A 12,500-nucleotide genomic window follows, 5' to 3' on the forward strand; every position below is an offset into this window, starting at 1 on the left:
TTCTTTTTCTGTTATTTATAATTTCCTTTTTTTAAAAAATTCATTTCGCATTTTGTACTCTATTAATAACCATTCAACCATGCTGCTCAGCGAGACGGTCACTGACGCAAACGTTAAGCAATACGCAATCGAGCGGCTGGCCAAGCTGCTGCGGCACCCCGACGATTTAGTATACAAGGCCGACGACGTGCGGCGGAAGCTGGCCCAGGAGAAGCTTCTAATTGACGCACAGCTGAGCACTGACGTGCGGCGGCAATTCGACGATGTGCAGGAGGGAATTGAGCTGCTCTACACAACCAAGGGCCAAATTGGGCGCGTCAAAACAGACATGCAGCAGGTCGACCACCTGTGCAACCAGGCCCAGAGCTACCTGACCAACTTTGACCGCATCCAAAAAATATCCATCGCCAACCGCAACTTTGTGCGCGTCAACGAGTTCTACCGTCAGTTCAGCGAGTTTCACGAGCAATACACGCTTGTGCGCCAAATGCTCGCTGACGCGCAGACAAACTTTGAGCAGGCCGATTTTAACCTGCTGCGCCTGCACTATTTCCTGTACAAGCTGGAGGACTTTCGTAACCGCGCGTTGGGCTTCTCGGGCGTTAACGACGCCGACTCAGTGCAGACATTGCTGCAGATGTTTGGCGGCCTGGACAGCCTCGTAGCGAGTTCGAGACCTTTCTTTGGCATGTTGCCGGAAGCATCTACGACCTGGCCCTGCGTAATCGCACGAACATCATCGTGCAGCTGCTCAAGGTCATCGAGGTCGAGGAGGCCGCCGACCGCGCGCAGGAGCGCGAGACAGAGGGCGCCGGCTTAGCCCGCCGCCAGTCGCTGATCAGCGGGTCGGACCGCCTGTCCATGGACTCGTCGAACATGGGACGCGGCCCCAAGAAGGAGCGCCGGATCAAAAAGTACAAGCAGAAGCTGCTCGACCTGATGCACGACTTTATATTCAAGCGCGTGTCCGATTTCGTCAAGCAGGACGCCGACGGGCTGGACGGCATCACCGAGGTCACCGGCTTCATCGTCGACGAGCTCACGTTTGTCGCTGAGGCTGTGGCGCCGGCATTCCCGCCCAACTACTTTATCTTTGACGAGTTTGTCAACGAGTACCACCAGGCGGTGGTCGCAACCACAAACGAGCTAATCTCAGGCGACCTCGAGGGCGGCTCGATCCTGATGCTGCTGCGCTGGGTGCGCGAGTACTACACGGCCATGCGCAAGGAGCTGAGCATCCAGAAGGACAGGCTCAAGCCTGCCCTGCTCGAGGGCCGTGAGGACCAGCTGGCGCAGGAGTACCTGGACATTGCCGTGCGCAAAATCCGCGAGTGGATCACCAACCTGATGCGCTCCGAGGCCGAGACGTTCACCAGCCGCGTGGACGCGCCCAGCATGGGCGAGGACGGCCTGTACGTCACCAACGGCTCAGTGTTTCTATTCGAGATTGTCAACCAGAACCTTGATGTCGTCATACAGGCGCAGCGGGCCAAGCTGCTCTGCGACCTGGTGGCCGAGTGCAACAAGATATTCCAGGACGTCGGCAAGCAGTGGCGCGACATTTTGGAGAGCGAGAAGCCAAGCAGATAGAGACGCCCGAGAACGTGGCTGAGGGCCTGGTTGACTACACAATGGCGCTGGCCAACGAGCAGATCCGGTCAGTCGTGCAGGCCGAGACCATCCGTGATGAACCGGCGACCGGCTTTCGCGCTCGCACCAGGAGCGTTCAAGGCGGAGCTCTCGCAGACCATGGACATCTTCATGAACGTAGCCGAGGCGGCCACGCAGACCCTGGCCGACATTGTGTTCTCCGACCTGCGGCCAATCACATCGGCGCTGTACACGCCGACTGGTACCAGGACGACCTGCTGCAGCCGGTCATCGAGACGCTCAAGGATTACTGCCAGGACTTCCAGGACCACCTTGACAAGTACCTGTACCGGCGGCTGATGCAGGACTTGCTCTCGCGGTTTGCGCTAGCTACATAGACGCGGTGGCCGGCAAGGTCAAGTTTTACAAGGGCCAGACCAGCGAGAAGCTGACCCTTGAGCTGCACAGGGCGACAAAGTTCTTCAAGCAGCACATGGATGGCAGCGCAGTTGCCGAGACGTTAAACGTCGTGCGCATCCTCATTTCGCTAATCGACTCGACGCCGACGATGATATTCCTCGAGTTCTTCTCGGTCAAGAAGCAGTACCCGGATTTGCCGCTGGCGCTGGTCGAGGACATTCTGACCAAACGCGACGACCTGGAGAAGCAGCAGCTGAAGAGCATCCTCGAGTCGCTGCGCCAAAAGTCAAAGGGCGACACTGGATCGTCGCTGGCCAAGCAGCGTACGCTATTTTCGAAGCTCAAGAGCTACCCTCCTTTGGGCAGCGTCGCGCAGAACCGCTTTTTCTGACATGGCCAGATATGGATGATGCATTGCGGAAGTGGGGATTCGGCAGTGCTTTTACTATTGCCCCCCTTTTTTGGGCGGTAATGCAATCGTCATTCGCATGGCAATCGCACAAATAAAATCAAATTACTATTCTGCCGATGGAAAAAGATGTTCTTTCCGTTTCATTTGAACAGTGCGTGTGATTTTAGCACAAACGCAGTTTTGCAGCGCTTGCAGCTTCGTGGTTGCACGGTGCATGTTTGCGCAGTTCATTTACCTATTTACTTGATTTCTATTTCATTTTTATTTCGACAATCGCTAGTTGCCACATCTTTTTTCTTCTTTCTGGCACTGGCTTTTCGCCTCTGCCCCCGCGCTCTACTCGCCTTTCTAAACAGAAGGTCGCACTTTGATGCCCAGAATGGGTGAAAAGGGAGGGGCTTTTGATTGGCCTTACCTGCTTTTTTACTTGATTTTCGGAACGCGCATATCCCTCGTCCCCAATGCTTGTGGAAAGTGGCCGGATGATTGTCCTCTTTGTCTGCGTCGAGCAGGCTTGTCGGCGCTTGTTTGGCATTGGCACATTTTTAGGCCCAGGCTGCGGCCTTTGTTTTCTATTTTCTGTTGTTTTTTCTTTCTCCTTCCTCCATATTCCCACTTTTCTTTCTCACAAAGCGCACGAGGATATAGCAGCGGGTTTTGTCCACGCTCAAGCACACAAACGCACACCTGCTTCCCTTATCATCTCCTGTCCCTATTTTCATCTCACAGCCAGTCCCTCTCTTTTTCCTTTCTCTTCTCCGCATCTATTTTTCTTCAAGTATTGCTTCTACTACCTTTTTCTGCAATTTCTTTAACGACCGTGCGGTACACGCCCACCAGTTTTCAAGTTATTATTTTTTGTCCCCGTCAGCGGATAACCATAGCAAAACCAACGCAAAATATCATTAGTCGGCTTCTCCCCTCTAAACTCCTTTGTCTCAGAGCTTTCTCTTGTAGCTATTTCCATCTTTAAGTCATGGCACCTGCAACCGGTGGGAGCAGTGAGCGCACGCCGCTGCTTCCGGGAAGCAGCAGCCTGGCACGGGGCAGTGGCGCCGTGCCCAGCACCAGCACGTTTGGCGTGAATCCCGAGCAGCTCACCAACATGCTTGACCCCAAGGACCCCGACAGCCTTCGTGAGCTCGGCGGTCCGGCCGAGATCTGCAAGGCGCTGAAGGTCGATCCCAAGGTCGGCCTGAGGCAGAGAGAGCAGATTGGCTTTAATGGCGAGCAACAGAGCGAGCCCTTCCAGGCGCGCCGCGAGGTCTTTGGCCGCAACACGCTGCCTGAGGCTCACCAGGTCACCTTCTGGCAGCTCCTTGTTGCCGCGTACAACGACCGCACGCTGAGTAAGTATCAACTGAACCCTGCCTTTTGCTTGCTTTTTGCTTGTCTATTGTTGGTACAAAGCATTTTCTTTCCCACATCTTTGTGCTTTGTGCTTTGTGTGCTTTGTGTTGTGTGCTTTGTACTGCGACATAAATCAATGCGCGGCTCTTGCTTGAAAGAGACTTTGTGCGTGCTTGTGAATTTTTTCTACGCATTTCCGCATGTTGACGACATAATTTGCCAAGGAGCTGAACACTCCGGATGGGTTTTGTATGACACGTGTGGCCATTTATTATGCCTTATGTCCCTGTTCCTTTCTCCCCATCCCAGTGACCATTGTGATCCCGATATTGCGCGCCATGCTGTCTTGTCAGCAATGACCAGTAATGATCAATGTCATTCGCTAAATTTTCCCGCAAAAATCACGCCTTCTCACAATCGCTTAATCACAAAATAGTCATGCTTACCATCGCGGCCGCGGTTTCGCTCGCGGTCGGCATTTATGACGATACCTTTGGCAGCCACAAAACGACGACGTCAAGGTCGGATGGGTCGAGGGCGCTGCCATTTTCCTGGCCGTGCTGGTCGTGTGCTTTACCAACGCTATTAACGACTACCAGAAGGAGATGCAGTTCCAGAAGCTCAACGCCAAGAAGGAGGACCGCACGGTAAAGGTGCGCCGTGACGGTAATGAAATCGAGATTGGTGTCCAGGAAATCAACGTTGGTGACATTCTTCTTATCGAGCCTGGAGACATCATCCCTGTTGACGGCGTCTACCTCACCGGCCACAACATGACCTGCGATGAGTCCAGCGCCACCGGCGAGTCGGATGCCATCAAGAAGGGCACTCTCGACGAGGGACGCGATCCGTTTATCCTCAGCGGCGCCAAGGTTCTCGAGGGCGTTGGCTCGATGGTTGTTGTTGCCGTTGGCCCGCGCTCGTTCTACGGCAAGATCATGATGGCCATGCGTCAGGGAGAGGCCTCGGAGACTCCCCTGCAGCTCAAGCTGGACATCCTCGCCGAGCAGATTGCCAAGTACGGTATGTCCGCCGCTATCCTCCTGCTGATTACCCTGACCGTCAAGTATCTTGTCAAGTGCGCCATGGCCCCCGAGTTCCCGCCGTACAGCATCATGTTCTCGCACTTTGTCTCCATCGTGATCGAGTCGATCACCGTGGTAGTCGTTGCCGTGCCTGAGGGCCTCCCAATGGCTGTGACCATTTCGCTTGCCTACGCCACTACCAAGATGCTCAAGGACGGTAACCTGGTTCGCCAGCTTGCCGCCTGTGAGACGATGGGCGGTGCCACCGTTGTGTGCACTGACAAGACTGGTACCCTGACTCAGAACAAGATGACTGTCGTGCGTGGATATGTTGCAGGGCACGAGCTGCGCAGCCGGTCCAACGCCCAAGCCTTCTACAACGAGCTTTCCGAGGGCGTGCAGTCCCTGCTGCTCGAGAGCATCGCAATCAACTCCACCGCATTCGAGGGACCTGATGAGAAGGGCCAGATTGAGTTCATTGGCTCCAAGAGTGAGTGTGCGCTGCTGGGCTTCGGCAAGGTGTGCGGACTGGACTACCGCAGCACTCGCGCAGATAACAAGCCCGTGCGCGTGTACCCGTTCTCGTCTGAGAAGAAGACCATGACCACGATTGTACCGACCAAGAGCGACAACAAGTTCCGCGTCCACGCCAAGGGCGCCTCGGAGATTGTCCTGCGCTCGTGCACAAAGTACCTGAACCAGGACGGCGAGGTTGTTCATTTGGACGACGACACGCGCACTGAGTGCCTGCGCTGCATCTCTGCATTTGCCAACCATGCCCTGCGCACCTTTGCCCTGGCCTACAAGGACATCGACTCGAACGGACTTGAATCATGCAGCGATGACGACGCACCCCTCTCTGACCTCGTATGGATCGGTGTCATGGGCATCCAGGACCCCCTGCGCCCGGGCGTGCGCCAGGCTGTCGACGACTGCCACCGCGCCGGCGTTATTGTGCGCATGATCACCGGAGACAACATTGAGACCGCACGTGCTATTGCTCGCGACGCTGGCATTCTGACCAAGGGTGGCCAGGCCATCACTGGCCCCCAGTGGCGCGCCATGTCCCCCGAGGAGCAGCACGCTGTGCTTCCCCGCCTGCAGGTTATGGCACGTTCCTCACCTATGGACAAGCAGATTATGGTTCAGCGTCTCCAGGAGCGCAACGAGGTTGTGGCCATGACTGGCGACGGCACCAACGACTCCCCCGCCCTTAAGCTGGCCGACGTCGGATTCAGCATGGGTATTGCTGGTACCGAGGTGGCCAAGGAGGCCTCCGATATTATTCTGATGGACGACGACTTCAAGTCTATCGTCAAGGCCCTCCGCTGGGGACGCGCTGTCAATGACAGCGTGCGCAAGTTCCTGCAATTCCAGCTGACTGTCAACATCACCGCCGTTCTTCTGACATTCATTTCCTCTGTCTTCAGCGCCGACGGCCAGTCCGCCTTGACTGCCGTCCAGCTGCTGTGGGTCAACATGATTATGGACACACTGGCCGCCCTGGCTCTGGCTACCGAGGGCCCGACTAACGCTGTGCTCGGCCGCCCGCCACAGCAGCGCAACTCGGCCCTGATCACCTTTGAGATGTGGCGCATGATTATCGGACAGGCCATCTTCCAGGTCTCCATCAATCTGCTTCTGCTCAACCACGGCCTCGAGATCTTCCACCTGCCCAACACAGCTGCCGGCATCGCCGTCCTGCGCACGATGGTATTCAACTCGTTTGTCTTCCTGCAGGTCTTCAACCAGATCAACTGCCGTCGCATCCAGCCCAACGAGTTCAATGTGTTTGCCAACATCCACCGCGACTCGGGCTTCCTGCTAGTTCAGGTGTTCATCGTGGCCGCTCAGTGGCTCATTGTCACATATGGTGGTATCGCCTTCTCCACCGTGCCCCTCACCGGCACTCATTGGGCTGGAACCCTTTTCATTGGTATGCTGTCCTTGCCTGTTGGCCTGTTCATCCGCTTCCTGCCCGATCTCAGCGCTTGCTTCGGCCTCGAGAGTGCCAACTCTCCCGCCCAGCAGCACTTGCCCGAGATTTCGGCAGCCCGCATGCGCATGGAGGCTTCTGTCAAGGATGTGCAGCACGCTGTCAAGTTCTTCAGTGCCATTCGCAACTCGCAGCAGGCCCGTATGATTAGCCCGCACACTGAAAACTACATTGAAAACAACTTTCTGAGCAATAGTCCCAGTGTCACTCTGGCCCGCGCCTCGACGCTTCCCTCAAGCGACACCACTGTTGCGCCGACTGCCGCTGTCAGCACTAGCAATTCGTGGGCCCGCGTGAAGAAGGCTGTTGACCAGAACAATAGCAAGAATAGCATTTAGTTTGTGACGTTTTCTTTTGTTTTCTTATTTTTTATATTTTCAATTTTCAAAATTTTACTTTACACTGTCAACTCAGAGGAAGCGTATACTATATCACTTTAAAATACAAACATTGGTTTGATTTAATTTTGTCTGCTTTGGTGTCAGAGTCAGAGTGCTGTTTTCTTTGCCCTTCAGCGTCATGTGTAAATGGTTAAAATAATGAAAAATGATAAATGAAAAAGTGTGGTTTGTAAGACTTCCCTCGCTTGACCGTACCCAGGAAATATTTTGATGTGTTCGCCAAGCTCTGTATATGCACAAGAAAGGCGCAACACATGGATGTGACTATGCCAGGGTTGGCATCGGTGGTTCCGCGCGTATTGGCAAGTTACCACCAGTGCTGCGATGCGTGCTGCTGAATTGACAATTTGCTTGAAGAGCCTTCAGCAATAGCACCGTATCATTCACCCCTTGCTCAACTTGGTGTTTTCGATTCTCGCGTTCTTGTACTTCCGATTTAACTTGTTGGAGCGCTTGCGTTTGCGTTCAAGCTTGTTGTTCTTGTCGGTTACCATATGATTGATTTTGGCCAGTTCTTACTTGAATGAGGATTTATTTGCAGACTCGAGCCGGTCCTCCAACGCCTTATTTCGCGCCTCGGCGTTGGTAAGGGCAGCCTCACTCAGATCCGCATACTGGCAGAGCGCCTCAATCGCGTGGGGTGCGTCATCGAGCTGACTGGTAAGGGCCTCATTAATATGGGCAAGTACTGCTTCAGCGTTGTCGAGTTCCTCAATGGCGTGGGATGCATTCCTGAGCTTATTAGCAAGAGTCGCTGTAACCTGGCCATCTATTGCCTTGGTATTGGTGAGAACCTCGAGCTTGCGGCGTGCATCGCTGAGCTCGCGGCGTTTGTTTTTGTGCTCGAGGGCATATGTTTCCTCAGTGTCAGCAAGTGTGGATTCAAGTGTCGGTGACTGCAAGCAAGACCCCTGATATGTGCGGGATCGTTGCTGAAGTAACCATCATCGATATGGATAACGAAAGCATCGGCGTCTGCCACCTTGCTCTTAGTGCCGGTGGTCCTAATAAAAGTAGAAGTGCACGACTTGCACACCAGCTTGTGCGATGACTTGCGAGTCGGCTTCCGTGGCTTGGGGTTCTGGAGGCCTTGCGACTGATATCTGCGTGCACTGCTTTGCACATTCGGCGGATTGAGTTGGAAGGCATAATGTTTATTTTTATAATAAAAATAAATTGCCGAAAGGCTAACGATCAAAAAAAGAATAAGGATAAAATTTTTACTAGAAAATTGAAGTTTTGAAGTGTTGAAATTAAAAAAAGAAGCTTCCCTTCTAATGTATGCAAAGGGCAAAGAGAACACGTAAAACATATCTATAGCAGAGTGACTATCAGCAAACTACACATGCATTGGGAAATAAAGAAAGTGTTCCAAATAAAAGCTGAAGAAAAAGAGGGGGAAAGAAAGAAAAAAGTATTATGATGGTGGGCAGTCAGCTTTATTTTGGAATAATGAGCACGCCAGAGAAAAATGATTAGCTACTTTTATAACTATTGGCCTGATTTCTGTATTTAAAAACATCGCTCTGCATTCATAGCTTGGGATCATCCAACAAATGATTTAGACTTTTTTATTCGCAGTGATTATCAAGATCTGCATGGCCATACTTTCATATTTCAAACACTTACACGCACTCTTTTTGAGCTCAAACCATTGTCTTTGTAAGTAGCCATTTATTGGCGCTGAGATCTGGAAATGCCCTGCATACCTACCAAATAGCATATGGCCTGTACATCGTCGGGCCTATCCGTGAATACTACACAATTGATTTGGACAAGCAGATGCACTCTTATTTCAACGCCGTATTTTCCGTAGAACCGGTTGCTTCCGCGTATAAGGATTGTCAAAGAAACAATTCAGAGACCGTGACAATAGCCAGGGCACCGTCTCGGATTGATAACCCAGAACTTTTGTTGCATCACGATATTATACTGTGCTATCCGATTTAGTTCTGGCTTATAATGTAATACAAAGAGATATCATCTTATTTGAATGCTTAAAAATCGAAATATTAGTCAGTGCCAGTCAAATCCTCAATAACCGATGTGTGCACTGACAATCAAATAAAGAAAATACGGCATTTATGCCTGAACAGCAATCATGTTTAAATAAGTAATTAGAGAAAATAAACACCAAAATAGCTAAATAACCTCTCAAATAACGTATGTTATTGACAAAAGCTCCGCTGAAGTATCCAAGCGACAAGCAAGTAGGAAAGTAAAAGCAGTAGAAATTCCCCCACAAAGATATTGTCAGCCACTTATTGTGTACCAGGGTAATTCATATTTATCCTCCACAAATGGGGATAAAAACGGGGATTCTGTAGTGCCACATAGATAAATTATAAATTATAGATATAAAAATCATTTACATGTGTTATGATTGTGTTGAGCACAATGCGAATAGTGTTAAATGATATGTATGTTTTGCAATAATTTTTATTACCAAGGAAATCAAAAGTAGAATTAAGATCGGCTTTGACATATATATATATATGTATGTGTGTGCCATCCCCAACCTTGCCCTGTCCTACACGCTAGCCGTTGTAATCACTGATAACGTGTACTGGCTTTTTTGCAAGCAGCCCAAATATTGGGTGTGTCAGTGTTGCAATATTTGCGTATGCACGCGCATTATAAAAGGGGGATCATACCTGGATATTATTATTGATTCCTTGGTCTAGTACTTCATGATCATATTTGCCTTTTATCAGTCGGTATAAAAACAGAAAGCAGTCACTTGAATATCAATCTCAACATTCACCTCTATGTCATTTGGCTGTGCAACACCATAAAGGTTAAAAATGTTTCAATAAAAGCCAAGTTGGGCAGAACAAAATAGAGCAGAATAAATAAAAACAATAAAATAAAAATACATATTAAAAATAAATAAATGGCACGGCTGTAGATATGTCTATTCATTCTAAGCTAAGACAAGGGGGTAGATGCGAGTGTCATAAAAATATTTTTCTAAGAGTCGAGAGTGCCCAATGCACCAATTATGCGAATGATTATTAAAAATGTTTGCTCCAATAGCTCCTGAACTGTAACAACCATTTAAAACAAATGTATGTATTTATCTCCAGTGCTCTTATGACTTTTGTGTTTCTCCCGGGTTCCTCAAGTCTCGACCCACTGCGAGGTGCTGTAATTAATGACATTGATTTATATAAATGGTATATATATATCCATTTTTATTTTAGGCACTGTGGGTCTGCAAATTGCACGGGCTGTCGAGATTTGTTTTTCCGGGCTTTGAGTTAAACTGGGTATATTGGTAGCAGCTAGTTTTACAGCGGTGTAGTCGACTTCCCTGTAATACCCAATACCTATCTGGTCTATTAAACACTAAGGTCCCTTTAGGGATACTTTAAATTGTCCTTGCCGCATGTGCGTCTCGCTAGTTTTAAAGCTTCATGATATCAAATACTATATTGCCGCCTGTTTAGTGGACCTTTATAAGTAAGGTAGCTACTTCCATTGGTTTTATTGCATGCTCCAGAGCGTTTTTTACCTATTGATCCCACTTAGGCTTAATAATGGGCATCCAAATTGTTATTTGCGCACTTTGAAACAAAACTTTAATGTCTTATCCAACGCTTGTCTTGCTGTTTGTGCGGCCTTGGCCTGATTTTAGCTTGTATTTTTAAACAAAACTTGAACAAAATTGACGCTCTAGTCTCAGTCTCGCTTTGTTGCTCGGAAAACCCATATGTCACTGAGCAAAGTTCATTGCTGCTGAAATTTGCCGTTTTATTTACTTTTACTACATATTGTCTGCCTCCTTGTCCTTTTGGCAATGCTTTTCAGTCTGCCTCTTGCTGTGTTTACATTTTTTGGATAGCCAGTTTCCAGATTCTACCATTTTGCGGTACATGCAGCCTCATACTTCCAATTTTAAAGTAGTGTTGTGCTAGCAAAAAAGCGCATTGTCGCTGGTCAATTAATAATATTAATATTAATATTGATACTCGAGAAATAAATAAATGAAAAAAGTGCGGAAGAGAAACGAAAAAGGCTGTTTTGATCATATGCGCTGATTGATCACTGCTTTATTCGCGGGTTTTACGCAACGGGTAAGCTGCTCAGTGTTTAAATATTAGCTTGTTTATTTTAACTGCCGCTGTGGGTGTTTTATTTGTATGTAACCGGTGTTTTAGACTTTGGGCTTTTTAGACTGCTGGTAATTTTAGACAATTTTACAGTGTATATATGCTGAATAGGCGACTGAGTTTCAATAGAACGCTGCACCGTTGCAGCTTGTCTTGAATGGGCAAATAAATTACGCAAAAAACATGTTTCCGTCTTTGTGCCCCTACCACATAATATATATTTTTTGATTGATACTCTCATCAGCTTATTTTTCAGTCACAAAATACTTTAACCCTAATAAAGTACACACACGGACGTTTTTCTTTGTTTTTTTACCAACTGCTTCACACTATGTTGAACAGTAAAATTAACATTTAAAAAAGTGTAAAGATATAGAAAAAGTTGAAAAAGTGAAAAAGAAAATTCATGACAACTAAAGAAACAAAAACATGCAAAAAGTAAGTTTAAAAATAGGGCAGTGGATTTTCTTCAAACAGAGGCCATTTTGACAAAAGTGCATACTTATTTATTGTCGCTTATTAACTATTCTGCCAAATTTGTTGCCAAAAAAGAGGACCAAAAAACAGATAAACACAACAAATGCGACATACAAATACAAGCAAGCAGGTGCTTGAAACTGGTATTCTCTCTTTTTTCCTCACCTATTTTTAAGTTATTGAAATCAAAAATCAAAAATGCTGTTTGAAACTTCTCTTATTCCGCGTCCTCCGCTGACTCTCTCAGGTTCCTTGTATCCAACAAAACTGCACCAACGTCATGCACTGAGCTGCCGTCCTACAGCAACATAAACTTTGCCTAGGTGGATTTGATTAAGCCAGTTTTCTGGTCGTTGGGTTTGTGGTGTCTTTTTACTTGCCTTTATAGTTTGGCCAGGGCGCCCAGGGCTATTCTACTACCACCGTGCCTGGTGATATTTTTGTTGTTGCTGAGCCCAATGCTCTTGATTTAGCTACTGTGCACAATGCAACCGATTATGCTGGTATATCTGCTTTGCAGCTCGTTGTGGTCAGACATGTTTATTTGGCACCCCTTGTTTATTCTAAGCTGCACGCTCTCTGGCCGCTGTTTCATTTGTTGGAAAGCTGTTCGTTTGTCCACTTGTTCTTTCCAAGGAACGCATTCACTGGCCGCTGCTGTTCCCTGCGCTTTGGGCAATTGTGTTTGCTGGCTAACAGCATCATTACATGCTTGCC

The 12,500-nt window shown here is 48.7% G+C and overlaps 2 protein-coding genes across 2 annotated transcripts; one reads left to right on the forward strand and one right to left on the reverse strand.

Moving 5' to 3' along the window:
• Positions 1–2: 2 nt before the first annotated feature.
• Positions 3–2,401, forward strand: BX661DRAFT_206384 (exocyst complex component Sec6-domain-containing protein; the record flags this gene model as incomplete). Its single annotated transcript, XM_051538624.1, has 4 exons — positions 3–721; positions 748–1,509; positions 1,572–1,930; positions 1,981–2,401. Exons 1-4 carry the CDS (start codon positions 80–82, stop codon positions 2,399–2,401), a joined length of 2,184 nt encoding a protein of 727 aa, XP_051390681.1. The 5' UTR covers positions 3–79.
• A 4,878-nt stretch (positions 2,402–7,279) lies between these two features.
• BX661DRAFT_206386 (uncharacterized protein) lies at positions 7,280–8,868 on the reverse strand (the record flags this gene model as incomplete). Its single annotated transcript, XM_051538625.1, has 2 exons — positions 7,280–8,105; positions 8,824–8,868. The coding sequence occupies 2 exons, from the start codon at positions 8,866–8,868 to the stop codon at positions 7,710–7,712; spliced, it is 441 nt and encodes a 146-aa protein (XP_051390682.1). The 3' UTR covers positions 7,280–7,709.
• Between the last annotated feature and the right edge of the window lie 3,632 nt (positions 8,869–12,500).

Source organism: Kickxella alabastrina (assembly GCF_025024165.1).
Source record: "Kickxella alabastrina strain RSA 675 chromosome Unknown BX661scaffold_16, whole genome shotgun sequence".
Lineage (NCBI taxonomy): Eukaryota > Fungi > Kickxellomycota > Kickxellomycetes > Kickxellales > Kickxellaceae > Kickxella > Kickxella alabastrina.